The sequence below is a fragment of the Bombus huntii genome, chromosome 18, assembly GCF_024542735.1.
Source record: "Bombus huntii isolate Logan2020A chromosome 18, iyBomHunt1.1, whole genome shotgun sequence".
NCBI lineage: Eukaryota > Metazoa > Arthropoda > Insecta > Hymenoptera > Apidae > Bombus > Bombus huntii.
Window position 1 is genome coordinate 2,851,576 of NC_066255.1, and position 21,714 is coordinate 2,873,289.

At 41.5% G+C, this 21,714-nt stretch overlaps 1 protein-coding gene across 1 annotated transcript in view; it reads right to left on the bottom strand.

Annotated features, from left to right (window-relative positions):
* Positions 1-200: 200 nt before the first annotated feature.
* The window catches only part of LOC126875323 (homeotic protein Sex combs reduced), a 47,377-nt gene continuing 25,863 nt past the window's right edge, over positions 201-21,714 (bottom strand). Inside the window, exon 2 of the mRNA XM_050638193.1 lies at positions 201-4,162. Coding sequence (XP_050494150.1) covers positions 3,858-4,162 — 305 coding nt within the window. The 3' untranslated portion in view covers positions 201-3,857. The remainder of the gene's footprint in view (positions 4,163-21,714) is intronic.

The following is a 21,714-nucleotide window of genomic DNA, read 5'->3' on the forward strand; positions in this document are numbered from 1 at the left end:
TTAAAAGTAATTCAGGATTGCGTTATCGGACAGTTAAGTCGTTTGGTATCTCGTAATGCGCAACAATTATTGTTGCACTCGGAGGGAAAGTAGTTTTTTCCTTAAACGATTTTAATATTTTTCGTTAACCAAAATGTGCACAGTTCACGAGTAAATATGGCCGAAATTATTTATGTATTGGACCTTGAACGATTTCTTGCTTCTGTAATTATAGGTTATGATGGCTCTTAGAAGCCATAATTAGTAATGGTTTCGTGAATTTGATGTATCGGAATTATCAGGTAATGAATAACGATAGTATGTTTCTGTACGTCATATCATTTAATAATTACAATTTAAATTATATAATTATGCGACCTTACACGTACGGTGCTCTAGGTTACGTAGATGTATTAAGTAGGTATTTTTAGTTAGACTATTACGTATATTACATGGAATGAAGTAACATTTGAGTTGACGCTACACGAACGTAATACTTGAGCTTAATTTAAAGTGGAGAACGCATCCTTCGCACCTGACGAGTAAATAGGCTTCTTCTTCTTCTTCTTCTTCTTATTCGCTTCGTTGACCACTGTTTCTTTTCATCCTCGATTTCTACGGAGTCGGCGACGCGTGTTTACCGAACGACGCGGTCGACTTGAAGAAAGTAAAACGACGAACGTCGAAAAGACACGCGTTCCGCGTCTCCCATTCACGACGGATTCTTTTCCCTTAAAGAGCGCGAAAAACCGAACTCTGCATTCATAGGTACGGAACGTGTTGTGTACGACACGCGGCGTGAACAACAAAAAAAAAAAAAAAAAAAATAATAATAATAATAATAATAACGAAACAAATAAAATACAATATTAACACTGGACCAAGTCATTAGCAACAGGCTCACTCTCAATAGAATAATAGCAATAATGTCAATAATTTCAATAATCATTGTAATAATATTAATAATAATAATAATAATAATTACTATTATAATCCTCACTATCTTTTTCTTTAAATATTCCTATATAAAGTACCAGGCGATAACGAAAGATTCTGCAACATAGGAAATATGCTTCGATTCGTTCTTCGAACAACTTGTATCCTGCATCTGTGCCAGATATCACAAACAATTACGTTCCACGAAGCACGGATACATCATTTTTTGTCGCTTATCGACTGCAAAAGAACTGAAGGAATCGGCTCGTTCGTTAACGCCTCGTACGATAATAACGTCGTTCAATATTGTGTTGCCATATATTCAATAGCTATGTACAATTCAACATTATAGCCTACACTTACATCTCTCTTTCCGCCTTGTTCGTTTTCACCTTACATTTTTAATCTTTTTCTCTCTCGCTCTCGCTCTCTCTCTCACTCACTCTCTTGCTCTCTCTCTCTCTCTCTCTCTCTCTCTCTCTCTCTCTCTAAATATCGATAATATATACTTTTTTAGATCCCTGTATTCTTCCGAATTTGCTTCGCATAAAGTTACGCAGTTCACGACATCTTACTAAGCACGGAGCGACTGCTAGCTGTTTATCTTATTTTTTTTCTCGTTTAATTATAGCTTTTCTTTTTTCCATGTCTTCGTATCACAAGATAAACCAATTAACGCGAGCGCGCGAACGTGCGCGCACCACGACCGCGAACACATTATCTAAATTCATTTATACACCTGCCGTTTTGTTCGATTAAGTAGAGGAATCTTTCTATTCCACTTCCTCTTTCTTTTCACTCTCTTCCTTAAAGGACAATTGCTCGTTTTTCGTCGGTTCGTCCGTTTTACTGTACAAACTCCGCTTCATTCGCTCGTATTGCACGCGGCGTCGCGTCGCTATGCGCAGTTGCGACCGCGCAGGCAAACGGCAAACGCATGCGCGGACACGAACGTGTTTATCTCGCATATGTACGTGTGAACAGCTGATTTGGAAATCTCTGTTACCTCTAGACGAAAAGTTGTACATTCTTTAATTCTTGTACAATTTCCAACAATATTGTATCGTATGTATAATGCACCGAACATTTGCAACTATTATAAAGAACGACGCGACGCGAGAATTCTGCGAGTGCAACGAGACTCGACTTCGTACGGTTCCGTATCGAAATTGTGTTGCTCTGGTTGAATCGCACGCGTACTACGCCTAAAGTTATCGTCGTAAAAAAGAACAGTTCATATTGTAGTTCGTTCTGAAACGACGATCGTTAGCTGCCATAGAAAAACACGGACCGCGGTATTTACAGAGAGCTTGCTTATCTTCGGCTGCTCACCGATTTCTTCTTAATGTTCTATCGAAAATTCAAAACCCATCGAGTGTTACCTTCGACAACTTGGTTGTGTTCGATGAAGACATAGGAAATAAAGAAACATATATTTAAAAAAACACGGCAGAAAAGAGAAAAATAAGAGGAACATGGAATATCGTGTGAAACAAGTGACTTGGTGTATTAGATGTGTACATTTAGAATGTTGTAAATTGTAGAGGAAAGCAGTGATACTTTTCCGATCGATTTGGCTTAACGAACTGCGGTATAGCAAACGAGGTTCGCGGTGGCGCGATACAACAGCTTGTTCTTAACTATCGGCTGTTCTTACTCGCTATAAAGTTAACATGCGCTTTGTCGCATCGATTTGGCGACTTATCTCGTGTCGACCGAGCGGACTTCGAAAATTGTCAGCAGCCTCTATCGAAAAACGGCAGAGAATAGACTCGAGTATTAATAGGCACCTTACGTACTATGAAGTAGAGACTTTAACGTGCACATAGAAACTGCGCGGTACGCCGATGGAGACTGCGTGGTCCGCGAATCTCCATCGACGAACGCGCCCTCGCAGAGAGACAGATTTCGAGAACGAGCGAAAGAACAGAAAGAGAAGAGAGGAAGTGGAAGAAGAAACGAGAAGTTAAGTAAGTACATCAGCGCATCCTCTGTTTTCCTTTCTTTTTCTTTTTTAGTTTCTCCTTCGTATTCGGAATATAGGGAACGATGTGCATAGGTTGGATACAGGGGCCAAGGGGTGGGGAGGAGGGGGGTTTGGATAGATCCAGAGGTGCGGAACAGTGCGCAGCCAGACAAGATAATTAATTAATTAGTCGCTCAATTAATTAATTTCTTAGACCGCTAATTTCTAAGCCTTAAAAACTACTGATGCGGTTTTATCTCACCCGCTGAGGTGGCTCCTCGTCCGCGTTCAGCATCGGTACGTTTGTAATCCAGCCGCGGCGAGAGCCCCTCGGAGCGCGTCCAGTCCATTTAATCGGGCGCACGGCGTGCTTTGCAGAAAATTTTTGGCTTCCCTTCAACTTCAAATAGTTGTATTGTGACGGAGTATCTTATGGATGGACACAGGCACAGACCGACGGATCGTCGAATTCCAATCGATCGTGTATGGAAAAGGTAGCATAAAATACGGTAAAACCACGATGAATTTCAGGAAGTTTCGTTTCTTAAAGTTTGAACACGTCGGGTCGAGGTTCCTCGTGATAAAAACTCTAAAACCCTTTCTCGTCTGAACGCAACGCGTGTAGTACTCGAATACCAGCAAAAAGACGATGAGAGAAGACGACGGAAAGGCCGGGTAGGGGAAGAAGAGGGAGAGGGATAAAAAGAATAAAAAGAACGAGAGGAGTAGAAATTCTGCTTGACGAGTGACAATCCGTCGAGGCATCGGTGGCCTGTGTCAGACCTCGTCGGGTCTCACCACGTGTCCTACTGGAAGTGAAGTGTCCCGGGCCGCCAGGTCACGCGAGACTTGCTATAGTCTTTGGTGACGGCGACCGAGCCGAGAACAGGAAAAAAGCCTTTTAGAAGTTCTGCTCGCCGTACATCCCGGGGAACCGGACAGCGTGTGCTCCGAGCTCGGCGGGCGAGAACTCGTCCTATGTGGCCAAATGAGCGAACTGGCCTGGGTGGGGCGCGAACTGGTAAGGGTGGCCATACGGCGACATGTGGTACGGAACAATGTTCATGCTCGCCATCTTATGCTCCTTTTTCCACTTCATCCGCCGATTCTGGAACCAGATCTTGATTTGACGTTCCGTCAGGCAAAGGGCATGCGCGATCTCGATGCGACGCCGCCTCGTCAGGTAGCGGTTGAAGTGGAACTCCTTCTCCAGCTCCAGCGTTTGGTACCTGGTGTACGACGTCCTCTGTCGTTTCACCTCGCCATTCGCGTTCACCGTGCCTGCCAAACAAATATATCAATCTGTTATTACATGATCCTTATATGTAGCTAGTGATTTTGTGGAAATTTGAGGATCTTCCTAAATAAAAAAGGGTCTTCCTAAATAAAGAAGGGTTCTCCAGGCTATTTTCAAGGCTGAGCTTCGATTATGTTGCCTACGATCAGTGATCATTGGGTGGAACGACCATGAGCGGCAATCAACTGACACCACTTTCGATCGACTTAGCTTAAACAGGTTGCATAGAATTATCAGCTAAAGGCAATCTTCTAGGCATGTTTCTATCAAATTGACCTATCGAATTGAGAATGTGTCATAACACAAGTCGAGGAGAAGGCGACAAGATCCGCGATCATCCAATGTATCGAAGCGTTACGCACGAACGATGCAGAAAGAAGGGACAGGGGCAAGAGGATGAAACGCGTACGATGCATAATAGCTGGGCTGAACGCGTGTAACGCTTCACGACTTGGTTAATTATTTCAACGAGTCGCGGCTAATACATGGACCGTGGCTACCGGATCGCGAACTGGTCACTTGGCAGCTGTTTTACCTATTTGCTCAGCACGCCCGAGCCATAAATAATTTTGCAACGCTGTTATTACGATACTCCGCCTATTACACCTATCCTCTGTGCGTTGCAAAAGACTCGGTAATGAATAGCTCGGGCAACGAGCATCAGGAGAAATCTCGAGGTCGCCTTTAAATACCAATAACCTGTTACTTCTGCTTTTCCAGCCACGCAATCAGCGGCTCGCGGCTACGCTCGCCGATTTACTGCTAACATTTTAATATCCCAATTACAATAACGCTCGATACTCTCATTATGAAATCGGTGAATCATGTGTCGTTGATCGCGTAATCTTATCGATTCAGGAAGCCTGATCGATGCAATTTGCAGCTCACGATTCCTGTCGTTTAATATACATCTGGTCGTTAGATTTCTGTCTGATAAGGTTGATTTACAAGGTGACCGAGGAGAACTAGAACCGATGCAAGATAATAGAATTCACTTACAAGCTGCTGCAATTTCTACCTGTTCTCTTTTTATTAAAAGCCATATCGATGGTTTTGGATCAGCGAATCGAGCAGGTGCTAAGCGGATCGAAACTGGAACCCCATTCCCTCGCGATCATCGTAGATCCATGTGAATGCGGATATTAAAGAATCGGCTCATTTACAGCGATAATGAGCGGGCTATTAATAGCACTGTGCAAGGGAGAGCTCGGCTCTCTCAGGGACGGCGATGTAGCTAGACTATTGCATGGTGACGTGCGCGAAAAGCAGGCTTTCCAAGCGGTGGGAAAGCGCGTGAAATGTGGTGTCCTAAGAAGATCTTAATTTACGTGAAACGATCGTAAAAAATTCCAGGTCGATGTTCATCGTCTAAAAATTTTCTACGATCTTTTCTAAGCCTAAATAAAAATTGAAAGATTAATTGAAAATTGAAGCCGACCACCTCGCAAAACCTGTGACTTTCATCGGGCAGAATTCTCGCAGAAAATAAATGCTGTTCGCGTGGAAACTCGTTGGCGGGGAAATCAGCTTGCTTTTGGAGATTCCAGAGGAAGGTTTCCAGTGACGCACCTCCTGTCCAGCGAAGCTTAATGACCGCACCTTTCGAGCCGCGTGTTATCACTTTCCTCCCGATGTAGCACGTCGTCGAGCTGACTTTTTAATAAATAGTGGCCCGACTGGAGAGAACCCGCATATCGTTTATCCAGCGCGCACCTAGCCGTTTTGTAACGGCCAAACGGAATTCCTTTTTCTGGCTGGCTCATTATTATACGACAGTCGAACGCGCGAACTATAAAGCCGGCACGCGTACCGACGTCACCGAACGGGGCACCGAGGGACACTCAGCGTGCTCCTCCCGTAGATCCTCGCTGTGGATCCTTTGCGGTGATTAATTGCCAGCCATGTCCCGCTGACGTCGATACGCCCTATGGCGTTGCGTGGAGACAATCCGCTTGGCCATCCGCACGCTCGAAATATCCTCACGCGAGTAGTTCGATACTGTGCCATGTTAACTCCACGGTCATTGGTATGTTAGTTTGTATTATAAAATGGCAATAGTTTCAGGGCAGCAGAATTGGTAAGAGTTTAATACGTTTGGGTAAAATGTAAGTGGAACAGATTCAAATGAACAGGTTTTTAGGGTACGTTTTTGGTCAGAATTTTTAATTAGGATTGAGAAACTGGAGAAATTTTTGGAAAAAGGGTTTAGTGAAATTTGACAGTTTTTAAATATTAGCAAGTCTAAATTGTTAATTATATGCAAATTTTAAGTTATACAGGGTGGTTGGTAACTGGCGGTACAAGCGGAAAGGGGGTGATTCTAGGCGAAAAAAGAAGTCGAAAATATAGAATAAACATTTTTTGTTTGAAGCTTTGTTTTCGAGGAAATCCACTTTGAATATTCGGTCGGTACGCCTGCGTTTTATCGCGTCTCGTTATAATAACGCATCTCACTGTGGATCGTTGTCTCGATGGAAAAATTAAAAACAAAATTTTTATTCTATATTTTCGACTTTTTTCGCGTAGAATCACCCCCTCCCCCTTCCGCTGGTACCATCAGTTACCAACCACCCTGTATACAAAATGGCAATAGTTTGAGGGCAGCAGAATTGGTAAGAGTTTAATAAGTTTGGGTAAAATGTAAATAAAATAGATTCAAATGAAGAGGTTTTTGGAGTACGTTTTTGGTCAGAATTTTTAATTAGAATTGAGAAACTGGAGAAATTTTTGGAAAAAGGGTTTAGGGAAGTAGGTAAATTGCTTTGACAGTTTTTAAATATTAGCGAGTCTAAATTGATAATTATATTTTAATCAAATTTTAAGTTATATTCAAAGTGGCAAACGTTCAAATCAAGTAGACAGTGGATGTATTTTTCAGTCATTCAGTGATGCTTCAAAATTATTAAAAGAAATATTCCTCTAATGGTTGCTACATAAATTTTACAAAAATTCAAATATTCAACTAGAAAATAGATCATTTGTCTCCTTCCCAATTAATCAAAATAAAGGAAATATATGCAGAATAAATGTGAAGAAAAAATAAATAAATAAATATGAATAATAAATATGATAAACATAAATACTCGAGATGGACTTGGAAGTAAGAAGAAACAACAGCCAAAAGGCGGAGGCGGCGATTAGCTAAAGAAGAGAAATATTCTTCCAATGGTTGCTAGATAAATTTCATAAAAATTCCAATTCCCAATTAATCAGAATAAAAGAAATGTGTGGAGAATAAATGTGAAGAAAAAATAAGATAACAAAAATAATAATAAAATAATAATAATAAAAATAATAAAGATAAAAATAAAATAATAAATGTGAAGTAAAATAAATAACTATGAATAATAAATATGATAAACATAAAGAAGAAGCAACAGCCAGAAGACGGGGGCGGAGATTACTGATGGTGACGATGCACGGGAGATTTGGAAATTAAATGCGGGGGTGGAGTTGTACCGATCGGATGGTAGCGTTGAAAGCGATTGCAAATTGAAAGTAGTTGATTCGACGCCGAAGATTCGAAAGCCGATAATCACCGCATTCAGAATCTGTTACAAGCATAGTGATTAGTTGTTATTTCTGGTGTATCAATCTACTTGCAAATCAGCCTATATGTCATAAAATCGTTGAATATATGTTGGCATCTATTGTTCAATGTTATTTCAAAAAATATTCTTATCCGATCTCTAACATTAAAGCGAATGAATAACAACAAAAGAATTCTCTACCTGATGTATCTTAAAGAAATAACCTTGAACAAGTCAAATTCCGCGCTCTCTAATCCCTAATCTAACAATGCTGTTAAATGCTATTCAATGAATACGAACTTTCCCTTCATGTCCTTGTACCACATTGTCTCTGTCAAACAACGAAACGAACGCGACATATCATCCACTGTGTCCTCTAATTCTGTCGCATTCTCTGAATAATTTTACACCCAATCGCATCTTCTTACTTTTTACGAATTTTTAAATGCACGAAACGATCACTGTCGATATCCATAATTTTCCATCTTTTAATCGTGCGTTGGTGTTTCTAAAAATATTACAAATTTCTTAGTTTATCACGAAATTTGAAGAATACAATAAGGTTAGGTATCCCACACAACAAACAATATCGGACAATATAAACAGTCGGTAACGTCTATAAAAACGTCGGTAAAAAAGCGCGATTGAAAAGCAACGTGGAAAAAAGAACGTGGTTGTGTCGATCGAATAATAAAATCACGGTTCATCGCGTGCGGCATAAACGCGTATCAAACTATTAGCCAGAGAACAAGCTGTGCCTAGGCTCTGTCATCGAGAAGGACACCGGTCGGATGCTTTTTCTAAATCCTCCGCCACCGATGATTAATGACTCGTCCGCGCGTTTCGTCCACGTCGCATCGGGCCAATGCTGTGAAAGAATGCCACGACCAAGGATTTGCAACAACAGAGCCCTCTCGCAATAACTCTGACGCGAGCGTGCACACGCGTACGAGCCCGAAAGAGAGAGAGAGAGAAGAGAGAGAGGGAGAGTAAGGACCGCCTTTTGAATAATCCGTGAATGCGTCCGCGGATTCGTATTCGGCCACGGGTTCGTTCAACCGGCGGAACAAAGAGAGCTGGATAATGATCCATTATCAGTCGGTGATAAAGATACGGCGGCGAACTGGCGCGATCCACCGTGACTGGAATACACGGGGCTAAAACTTTCTTTCTTTTCCCGCACGACGCGATGATTAATCGCTAGCCGCGTCTTGTCAACGTCGATGCACCGGCCTGTGTGACGGAAGAATGCGGGTCCCGGTGAAAGTCGAGCCTCGTTTCGTTTGTTTCGGACTCGCGATCGACCGCCCTTCCTTCCTTTTGGAACAAGCAAAACTGTTGTAATATTGTCTGCCGGACAGTAATCTATTTTTTTTTCAGTCCTTTTAGTGCTCTTTCACACGCTTTGAACAAGAAAATTTGGTTAGAACGTGAACGATTGAACGCATTCTTCTGTTTTATGTGCAAATTTGAATTAGCTGATTGGCAATGTACACGTTATTCTTTAAATTCCAATGTATGAATGATAGAGGATTTTCGTAATTTCTATACAGATATAAAGATGATTTTATTGTTATTAAATAGGTTTTAGCCATGTACAGCCATATGAATACTCCGGATACACTGAGATAACTAACACGTGGCGAACGCCAAAACAAAAGAGCGTCGTTAGAAGTCATGCCAACCTTGCATGTAGGAAGTGATCATACCAACCTAATATTTTCCTCGACATTTATGCGACAAATTGTAAATTTCTATTTATTCCTTGAAACTTCCTCCCATTCGCTGTATATATTGAGATATGTATAATTGTATGTGCTAGGCTAGGTTAGCTGCGTAGTAGTAATACTTGTATGTGAATATCAGTGTGTGGAAGTATATGTATGTGTCTCCAAAACAAAGGAATGTAAACTGTTCAGTCGGTCAACAGTCGGATATGGAAGAAAGTGCAGAGACGCGTGCATAAGTGTGTATCGATGAATATCTTTGAAATCGTTTATCAAATAAGTATATAACTATTGTAATATAAATTCTAAGTGTAAATTTAGCGTTCCTATACCATTATTTCGGCAATTAAGATCCAAAATTCTCAACCGTATAGATCAGCTTTTATCGCACTTTGATTCACCTCGGACGAGGAGATTTGAATTGAACAATCGTGTCCTTTTGACAGATGTTTTATTTACGTAGAATTTGAAACGTTTATAGCACAGCGATCTTCCATTCCGATTCAAATTCTATATACGAATTGTGTAAAACGTGCATTTACTATTCGAAATCTTGCTCCATTTGTCATATATAGCTGACTGTCGGTCCTCGAGAGACACTTGGTCCACGCGAACGTAAACACGTAAATCATTTTATTCCACGACAAGCAAGACAAAGAAGGCGAGCGAAAAAGCACGAGACTAGCTTTTCCTCGTAACATTATCTCGAACACCGAAAATAACCGGCGAAATTAAGCTGGTCGCTGGATCACACGACGATAATTGAACGGGTGTGGGCGTGAGACACGACATCTCCGATCGGGTTTCCCTAGCGAAAGAATAAATCTGTTCGCTGGGCGGACGAAGAATCGCGATCAGTTCAACGAACGGAAAGGCGGCAAGCAATTAACGACACGCGTGCCTGTTGTTTTTCTTTTCCTTCTAGGTGAGCAAGGTATCACGGTAATTAGAGAAAAACTGGCTGGCGCGAATCGCCGTGGAACAACGTTTTATTAAGCGTTTGTTACGAGAGCGTGTTACTATTAATGGAGGCCAGATCGGATCTCTCGAACGCGAATGAATCGGCGAAAAAATCTCCGCTAACTACTGGCAATCAATCTTTCTCTGCAATTGCCTTCGCTCTGAATAGTGCATTAAGCGTTTTACTTCTTTGCATTCGCGCTGTATTATTAAAATTCTCTTTCTCTCTTTCTCTCTTTTCCCTTCTTCCTTTCTCTCTTTCTTCCGAACGAAAGTGTGTTTCTGGTCAGATCCTATGTGTTAAATATTTGAGGTGTAAGTGTTAGTTAGTAGTTGTTGAGATAAGTTCTGCTGCTGGTGTAGATGTCGCTGCTGGGCTACTGCTGCTTTTTGTCTCATTTTTGTATCCTAACGTTCGTAACCTCAGGCGATAACCACTGCGCTGTCGTCGTTCGACACTAGTTGGTGTCGAATTCCGCTACATATTAATTAACGGTTTTTTTCAGTTTTATCGAAATTCAAATATAAAATATTATACGCATTTTTTTCCCTTTCTCAATAAAATTAAGGATAGGGGCTTGTACAACTTTAATTATGTTTGTATCGTTTCTATCGTTACCCATCGAGCATCTTATGACAAAATATACGGACCGTCAACGATGTGTGTCTTACCACTCGCAGCAGCTGCAAGCGTTCGCTTTTGTGTTACGCTAGACGTCCGGATAGCTCAACATAAACAAAAGAAAAGGGGAGGAAGCAGCGATGAAACGTGCTAGTGCAAGAAGAGGATCGTAATTCTCACCAATTTGCAATGGGCGTTGGTAATTATAGGAATTGCAGCTGTTAGCATAATACCACATTGATAGCAAATATCAAGAGTTACAAACGATCATGTTTTTATGTTCCTCTTCTAAATTTCTTAGATTCTCCAATCAAGAGGAAGAATATATGAAAATAAAATACAATTAAAGGTGTTATTCACAATCGTCTAGCAAAGACTAGATCACTGCTAGTTAGATGAAATTAACTAAACTGAAGATTCATATTTCTACATTTCTACATTTTAGATGTCTTATTACAATATGTTCGTGCATTGTGTACATTTTGCAGCTTGAAATTTCTTCCTGCAAGATGCACACAAGAAGACACACAAATACATCAATGAATCAAACTCGATTGAAACTTCTTGGAAAATAAAAAAACACCACCGTTCCAGCCCACCAAACTGTCTACAAACTCTGAAAGATTTACTCCCTGGAAAAGCAAGAAGCAGCGTCTAGCCTAATAATAATTCCCGAAGAAAATCGGGAGTTTGCTCCATCGAGCGTCACCGAGGGAGTCTCACTGCGTAAAAATGTTTGACGTGGCCATAGGGGAGAAGAGCGAAATAACGACAGGGTGAACGAGTCGCATAGCTGTCGGTGCTGTTAAGACACCAAGGCAACCGGTGTGGTGTAGAATGAAAGACTGCGCGCTAAGCGCAGGCTCGTGTCGTGTCAGGCATCTCGGTGTCACCTCGTGTCGTCTAGCGTTTTCGTGGCTCGCTCTTAATAGAACGGGCCTCGCGGCGCGTGTATTCGCACTGAGCCGAGCCTGTGTACCGAACGTGTCACCGGCTGCCAGCATCGGGACTGTTCCTGACCGGACTGACTGACAGATCGGCTGGTTCAGCCTGACTAACGCGTGACCGGGATAACCTCGCTAGACCCCGTTCTCCTTCGGCTCTGCTGTCCTTTCTGTGTCTCTCGTGACAGCGTGATCAGGGGTGGCATGGCCAGTTCCACGTATAAACAAGATCCTCCGTAGATGAGGATTTTTAGTGTGCAGTATCAGGGGCTGGACTGGTCTAAGGCTATCGTGGACGACACTATCAATTAAGGGAATCATTAAGTGGAAATCCTGGAAATTGTATTCAAGTGATTATTTAAATTCTCTTAGTTTTTAATTAAAGTAAATTTCAAATAAGACACTCGAAAGCAGCCGCTGCTAAGGAAATTGAAATAGAATTGCCAGTGCAAAGGGTTGATAGATTTTCTGATAATGAAGATTCTACCCTGTTGAACAATCTGAATTTTCCACTGTATTTTATCAACCCTGGAACATCGGTGTCATTCTACAGAAAACGTGCTGCATGCGGATTGCTTGCATTTTAACTAAAAAATAAAACATAAATAAAAAATAAAAAATAGAAGCGTTGAAATAGAATTCCCAGTGCAGAGGGCCAAAGGATGAAAATTTTGTCGCCATAATAAACAATATTGTCGATAGGAAGAAATTTGCATGATACCGAAAACATATTGCAAAATTAAAAATATACCAACATCTCGCAGATTTCAAATATAAAATTTACACTAACAGGGTAATTAATTATCGACACGATCAAACTGAACTGTAAACGATTAAACAATTAACCGGTTAAATAATAAAGAAGAATAATAATAAGAAGAATAAAAAAAAATCATTCAAAACCTTATAATTATTTTCTTATTAAAAAATGCGAACCAAAATTCACTGTAAACCACCTACTGCCATCAGTACCACGTCCATCGTTGCGAAAAGCCAAGCAACGTCGTTTGATCAAACGTACGGACATCTAGCGTGATTCAGATATCCGCATAAAGGAAGGCGGGATTATCTCGGTGGACGTGCAATTAATCGCGTTGGCCGCGGCAGCACTATCGGTGAGGAGGCGAGCAACTGGTGAGCCGCACAAGTAGAATTGCTCGATTAAGCGAGCCGAACAGCATCAGAATCTGAAACGGCCGCGTGTCGCATTCCAACAACCGTCGCGAGCTCTACGCGCAAGCATGATAGAGCTTCTCTGGTCGACAGCGGACTCGACGAATGTATATTTAGAATACTCACCACCGTTAACCCTCGCCGCCACATGCATCTAAACGATTATCTGATAGGAATAGCGAGTAGCGGCGGTTTATCGTCCGTTTCCATCTGACTGATCGATCGTGGAATTCCAAGGAAAGCAATAAAACCATCGACGTTTCGCGACCTAATGATAACGAGCAGCTCAGTTTACCCGATGCTTGGAAACCGTAGAAGTTTATGGGTCGTGCGAGTGGAAGCTTTATTGTTAGTCGAGCCTCGGTGTTTCGTTGACCAATCTCTTCTGTCGTTCGTGAAATTTACAATTTTCGATATTAATCTGCAGTATAATATTCACATCTACAATATTCTTGAGAATATTCGGAACAGTATACGAGAAAAGAAGTTGTGAAATTTTTACATTTTTTCTTTTTTTTATTCGCAAGAATTTTACAATCAATTCTCATTGAGAGTTGTAAGTAAATTATTATGGAGTGGTACTATGTCGTGTTTAATAAGTTTTTGAATTGAATCTAATGCTTAAAACTAAAGGGTAATGTCTTTTTAGCTTGCGGATCCGATCCGTCGGGATTTTTACGTTTGAAATTGTATTATCGAGTTGGCAACTAAGTGACTGCGGATATTGTCATTAGGTGGTATTTACAAAATCCGCAATCACTTAGTTGCTAACCTAAAAGAAAGCAATAAATATGAAATATCCGTACGAGTGAAAATTGATTCAGTGTTCGTCGTCTGAGAGCCAAATAGTCAGCTTTGTACACCAATGGAAGGCTTTTTACACCATTGCAATAGTTACATTAACTTAAAAAGTAAAATCGTTCGTATTATTTGAGAAACTTGTGATATGTAAACGTAGCTTATGTTACGTATTATAGGTTGGCAGCTAAGTGATTGCGGATTTTGTCACTAGGTGGTATTGGAAGAGCGAGACATAGTCGAATAACGAGCGTAGAGTTGAACAGTAGCATTGAGCGAGCGACGATTACGATGATTACCGGCACGCACTGACTATTACAATTTTTTCACTCGTCTCTTTATTAAATTAACGCTTATACTAAACCACCTCATTAGGTAAAATGTTCTGCGTATTTCTGTTTAATTGACCTCTAGACGTTATGTTTAAAATTATTAATCTTTTGTACGATTATTTCTCCCACGCCCTCTTTATCTATCTCGTTACAATTACGCGTTTCTAGAACGATAGGAAAAACAATTATGAGAACGAGTTACAAGAGCAAATAGAAGAAGTTGTCGATTCGAAAACTACAGCGTGTATCAAAAATCGTGGACGATTTCTCGTGCGAAAGTTGAAAATGTATTGTATTAGGTTGGTAACTAAGTGATTGCAGATTTTGTCATTACCAACTAATGACAAGATCCGCAATCACTTAGTTGCCAACCTAAAAGTACGATTATTTCTCCCACGCCATCTTTATCTGTGCCGTTACAATTACGCGTTTCTAGAACGATAGGAAAAAACAATTACGAAAACGAGTTACAAGAGCAAATAGAAGAAGTTGTCGATTCGAAAACTACAGCGTGTATCGAAAATCGTGGACGATTTCTCGTGCGAAAGTCGAAAATGTATTGTATTGGGTTGGCAACTAAGTGACTGCGGATTTTGTCATTAGGTGGCATTGATAAAATCCGCAACCACTTAGTTGCCAACCCAGTAGTACTGTAATGAGACCTGGAAATTTTTAGTAAAGTTTGGAACAAATCTGGAAATCAGTTGAGAAAGATAATGAGAACACTTTTTATATGTTTTACATGTTATACGTACATGTATATGATAAAGTAATGGGAATATCTCTTATATGTCTATGTATATGACATATAAGGGGTGTCCCCATTATTTTATCTAACCGCTGTACGAGATATTTGGTGCAAGTATATAATTGTCAGAAATCACAGGAATATTTAAACAGTTAATTATAAATTGTTAATTAATTTAATAACAGTTAATTATAAATTGTATCAATAGGCCGGAATGGATTATTCTTAACACTTATGACATATAATCGTATTGTTCGAAAAAATCTTCGATGATTGCATCGTTCTATAAACCGTTTATTTTTTATTGAATTTTTATTATTCATATACTTAGTCGCTTTTTATTAACTTTCCATTGGTGGACAAATTAGCGATGCAAACATGTAGCCATGTGCAACGCTGCATTTTATATAAATAGAGCTCAAAGTAACAAAGCAGGTCTTATGGTTAACATGCAAAACGACCATTCTTGACGCACGAACATTCTCTGTGAAAGCGCGACCGCGAATGCTGCGCATTCCGAAAACGTAGACAAAAAATCCAGCGCTCGTTGAGCTACGCGATGCAAGAGATGCTTTGCATTTCATTAAACGAAAACCTCCGTGTGGAATGTACGGAAAGAACGTCGTGGAATTCGGCCTTCGGCCAGAGAATCAGCTTTCGTTGTAAGAGAGAGAGAGAGAGAAAAAAAAGAAGAAAAAATTAGAACTTCGAAGAAGGCGCGAGTGATAAGGTGCGAACATCGCGCCGCGATTGCTTCTATTTTCTCAAAATGGCCGTTGCAAACTGAAGAACTCTATAGAGTGTACGTTGCATGATAGGAACTGGCGTGGCTAACAACGATGATAGCGATAACGATGGAAATGCGGAGAGCAACATGTAGCCGATCGAAGTAACAGTATGATTTGCTATGATCGCGACTCCTGAGTAGACTCAGCACTTCTATGTGTTTAAGGAAAATTTAGCTACAGCTAAATGTAGCTATTTATGTTTAAAAATAATCATACGATGGATGACGCGAGCGCCAATATGGCGCCCTTTTTCAAAGAAGAATTCGGAGAAAGAAGAAAAGAAATTAGTCGAAATACACTGTAGGTTATAAACATTGGAATATTTATTAATCACTGCTTTTATTTCCCAGTTATCTTCTTATAAATCTATTATTTCGTTCGCGTCATATTTTCTTAACGCTTATGGCCTGCGCTGTATGTCAACTATTGAGGTTAGGTTTGCGAATATTCGAATTGCGAAAATTTAGCTGTAGCTAAATGTAGCTATTTATGTTTAAAAATAATCATACGATGGATGACGCGAGCGCCAATATGGCGCCCTTTTTCAAAGAAGAATTCGGAGAAAGAAGAAAAGAAATTAGTCGAAATACACTGTAGATTATAAACATTGGAATATTTATTAATCACTGCTTTTATTTCCTAGTGATCTTCTTATAAATCTATTATTTCGTTCGCGTCATATTTTCTTAACGCTCGTGGTCCGCACTGTATGTCAAATATTGAGGTTAGGTTTGCGAATATTCCCTAAAGCAGCGTTTCGAATGGACGATGAGAGCGATCGGACAGAGCAACGGCTGTTTATCAAGGAAAATCAGGCCTGAACGCGGCGAACGCCAGAACAACAAGTATTTATAACTACGAACAGGAATCTGAGTCCGGAGAAATTATAAATCATCAATCCTCGACCGAAGAGATTAACCGAACGAGAAAGAGAAGAGGAAGAAGAGGAAGAAAAAGAAGAAGAGGCTGAAGTACCGCGTGGCACGACGACAAAGACGATGTAAATCTAAAATCTACTCGGGCCCGACATCGTGGCCCGATCCACTGAAACACATCCAGCACCGTTCAAATCCCAGCTCCCCATTGACACGGCCGACAAAAGAAGAGTGTAGGTTCATAAATAACCCGGCCAGTTTATCGTGCCTATTATGCAATTACGATTGCATCTTTCAAGCCTAGGTGGTCCACGGCCTCAAGATCTCAGGGCCGAGTCAACGAGATAATGCCTCTTAAAAAGTTGTCGTTGTTTCGACTCTTGGATACTGGGGCTAACTGTTTCGCGTGCCTTTTATTTTTCGTCTTCTTTTTTATTTCCCTTTTGGTCCGTTCTGTTGCCAGGTTTCAAAACAGGAATTTCTATTTTCCATTTAGTATACGTGGAAATCTTAGGAGAAGGAAAGCGCGGTATTTTTAGTCGAAATCCGATTTCCCGTTTCTCAACCCTGAAGTATTTACTTTTCTCTCGCGGCTCTTCCAAGACAGTTCTTAGCTGAGAAACGAAAGCCCCGAAGAGATCATTCGTCGAGAAGATAGTCAGGAATATTTCGTTATGAAAGTATGGCTGACATCGTGATCGATAAAGAAATCGTTGTGTAATTGATAATTACAAAACGTGCATGGAGGGAAATGGAACAGATGGTAGACTATGACTAACTTGTGAAAAAAAGCTAACCCTCCGCTGGTGTTCGTTTCTTGCAGCACGTGTCTGATGTCTTCGAGCCAACCTCGAACCGCCGTTCGTGGCTAATGAAAATATTGCAAAACAGAGAACTGATGTTTTCTCGAGCTTCTAATGTCTTGTTGTTTAATCCTTCAGTTCACACGATCCAGTTCAGAAACAACTTCAAACAGCCTGAAGAAGAAAATAATAAGCGAAATTACCAAAGAACATAATCCTAATGTTTTCATAGTTTTTCAAGTTTTCTCGAACTTCCAATATCTTGTTGTTTAATCTTGTAGTTCATATGATCTAGTTCAAAAACAACATCAAACAGACTGAAGGACAAAATCATAAGAGAAATTATCGAAGAACATAAATATAATCTTTTCACAGTTTTTCAACTTTCCTTGAGCTTCCAATATCTCGTTGTTTAATCCTTCAGTTCACACAATCCAGTTTAAAAACAACTTCAAACAACCAGAACAAAAAAATCATAAGCGAAATTACCAAAGAACATCCTAATATTTTCACAGTTTTTCAACTTTTCTTGAGCTTCCAATATCTTGTTGTTTAATCTTGTAGTTCACATGATCCAGTTCAAAAACAACATCAAACAACCTGAAGAAGAAAATCATAAGCGAAATTACCAAAGAACGTAATCCTAATTCTTTCACAGTTTAAAAACAACATCAAACAGATTGAAGAACAAAATCATAAAAGAAATTACCGAAGAACATAAATATAATCTTTTAACAGTTCTTCAACTTTTCTTGAGTTTCCAATATCTTGTTGTTTAATCTTGTAGTTCATATAATGCAGTTCAGAAACAACTTCAAACAACCTGAAGAAAAAAATCATAAGCGAAATTACCAAAAAACATAATCCTGATGTTTTCACAGTTTTTCAAGTTTTCTCGAGCTTTCAATATCTTGTTGTTTAATTCTCCAGTTCACACGATCCAGTTCAGAAACAACTTCAAACAGCCAGAACAAAAAAATCATAAGCGAAATTAGCAAAGAACATCCTAATGTTTTCACAATTTTTCAACTTTTCTTGAGCTTCCAATATCTTGTTGTTTAATCTTGTAATTCACATGATCCAGTTCAGAAACAACTTCAAACAGCCAGAACAAAAAAATCATAAGCGAAATTAGCAAAGAACATCCTAATCTTTTCACAGTTCTTCAACCTTTCTCGAACTTCCAACATCTCGTTGTTTAATCCTTCTGTTCACACGATCCAGTTCAGAAACAACTTCAAACAGCCAGAACAAAAAAATCATAAGCGAATTTACCGAAGAACATGATCATAATCTTCTAACAATTCTTCAACTTCTACCTCACGTAACCAAGTTCAGGAACAATATCTCAATAAGGTGATCATAATCAAAATTAATAAACCATACACGTAATTGTACCACCGTTGTTCCGCGTTAGCGCAAAGCTTCATCCTGCGAAGAACCGTTCTTTCTTTCGAAGCTTCCCCCAATCGCATAACCAATCTCTGCAATGGAGATCACGTTGTTTCCAAGAAACCTCATATTTCCTAGCGCAAGAACTATTCGGGTAAAGGGTTCCTCGCATGGAGTCAGTTACCTCGTGGACGATAGGGATCAGGTCGGACCACATCGACGACTGGCTCTTAGCCAGTCGCGACCATCGCAACGGAGGTATCGCGAAAACGCTAGACTCGGCCCGGGTCGGTGCGCGCGATTTAAATTTATCTAGGCGTGTTTTGCGTCATTCAGACCCTATCCCGGTTGATTTGTGACCTTTCGGTGCTTTCGCAGCTGGCGGCCGATCGCCAGCCAAAGATCGCAAAATCAATGACCTGTCGACATTCCGCGACGTGGAAAACGCCGTGTCCTGCTCGACGCTCGCCTCCATCCGCTCTGGTCGTTACGCGATCCACCTGTTACCGCACGTCCGACAGCACAGCGCTAGGATCTGTCGACTGTGTTAAATCCGCGTTGGAAAGCCGGATCTATTTCCACTGATAAACAACGTACGCGTTCGAATAGCCACTCGTCCCGCGAACATTCCGGCCAAGCAATCATTTTCAAAGCTCTGTATTTATGAGCCATGGCGAGCTTCTTCTGAATCGACGGAATGACTCGAGAGAACAGTAGGCGAGGAAAGGGACACACTTTGGACGTTACGAGCCCATCCATTTTTCGGATTGTCGAGGAACGTGGATCACGTGGGTGGAATGGGTTGGTCAGACAGCGGCAAAGTGTGGGCTGAACGACGACTGACGATATTGTGATCTGATCTGTATCATTGTTTTGAGGTGTTAATGGCTGGCCTCCGTGAAAGTTGTGACATCTTGTGGACGCTTCTATAATTAAAACCATCGTCGCTTTCGCGCAACAACACGGCCCTAAGCGCGTTCGCGTGTATTAACTTTTTCCAAGACATTCTGTCCACCCTACAGAGTTCAGTAGGTGGCGCTGCCACTCTGTCAGGCAAATTTGATCTCAGTCTTTGCCGTTCTCCTCGTACACCTGACGAACATCGCACACCCATAACCCATAATCCCGTTGTATTATAATAAACCTACGCTACCTCTTCAACTCGCCTTTATACAACAGCAACATGTTTCGAGGTCAAATACTTTTCAACATCCACTGTCCGTTAAATCTAATATCGCTCTGTACCTCTGAAAGAACGCAACGAAGAAGCGGTCTAATCAAATTAGGTGATTCTGGTTCCGCGTTGGCCGTGTGAAGCGGACAGTTATAAATAGATTGAAAAACTATTGCTTTTCAATCCGCGTGGCACGGCGAGAGGTTTCCCTGAGAGAAGAGCGTGTCGGTGAAAGGGAGGAGGGGGGCGACGCGGGTAAAACGAACGAAAGAACAGCAAAGGGGGTTGAAGAAGGAAACGATGCCCGATCCCTCGACGAACAGGGAGAGAAAGAGAGGGAGAACGACGGGTTCTCTCTGCCGGTGAAGCTTTTATGCCGAAGTTTGCGAGCCGGCCGCCTCGTGGATCATTTGTTATCTTCCACGAGAAAGCTCCCCGACGCAAATAGGTTTGTTTCTGGCCGCTTTAAACGCTTCACAATAATCCACACGAACCCAAATTCAATTAACGCCTCTCGTCGTTGCCGACGCCAGCCCCCACCGTTTCTGCACTTTGTAGCCGTTGACAGGCAACGAAAGTCGCACTTGGCTCTCCTTCTTTCGTCTCTTTTATGCGAGCTCGCGGACCGACGGAATATTGACGTACGTGCCTGGAATGCTCGATGACCTTGAACCGTTCGCAGCTCCTGCGCGACACGAGACAGCGACTGTATAACTTGCAGAAGAAACTGTACTTTACTATCGAATCCTGTGGTTCTTATTTTGCTGATTCCACACTTTTTTGTGGCCCGTGCAAGTGGTGGAAAAAATTTCGAAAATTCCAACCATCGGAAGACAGATACGCGCGAGCCTCTCGGCGAGCCTTAATTGGCCTAACATTTTCAACGGAAGACAGTTGGCTGCCGGTCCGGATGTCACGCACAGGTTCACGAAATTTGCTATTTGTTGAAAATAGTCGAGCAGCAAGGACCCAGCGATCGTCGATTGCTCGACCACAGCAATTCGTCTCGAATTATCGTACGATTGCTCGTAAGCGCGTGTCTGATCCCCGTAATCCTTGTGCAGTCCTTGGGAACAGAGCACGATAAATCATAGCTGATCCAAAATTAGACGGTGTGCTTTCAGTGGGTCACTCAGACCCACGAAATCCACGGCAACACGTTAGCCATGTTCGAGTGCGTGGACGCAGGGGAGCGAATTGGCAAACTGTCCTGCGGCCGAGGGGTCACTTTTGTGCTACGGGAGGCACTGAAAGAGGAGACACGGGACGCCTGGAAGATGGACCCGCGTGGGACATCTGTGTGTGCGTAGAGGGAAGACGACGAAGACGATGGAACGGGATTGAGGAAGAATGGTGTACAGTGGATACGCGTCTCCATCCATCAGGCAACGGTTCGATCGTTGGGAACACGCGACTCCAAGCTACGGACAACCTCCGAATGCATTATCTGGCGTTCACAGTGCGCGGCTATCCCCGATGCTTTTTCGATAATAAGAGCGTTTAGGCCTCTTTATGCGTTCGTGGAATAACGTATGGCTCGCCACGCCACCGATACTCATGTCACTGTCCTTGCCTTTCAATGTTCCGTGCTCTCTACGTGCCCTGCCTTATACGCTCTCACCGAGCCACAAACGTCCTTGGTATTCTGCATGGACTACTGGCGGAAATAT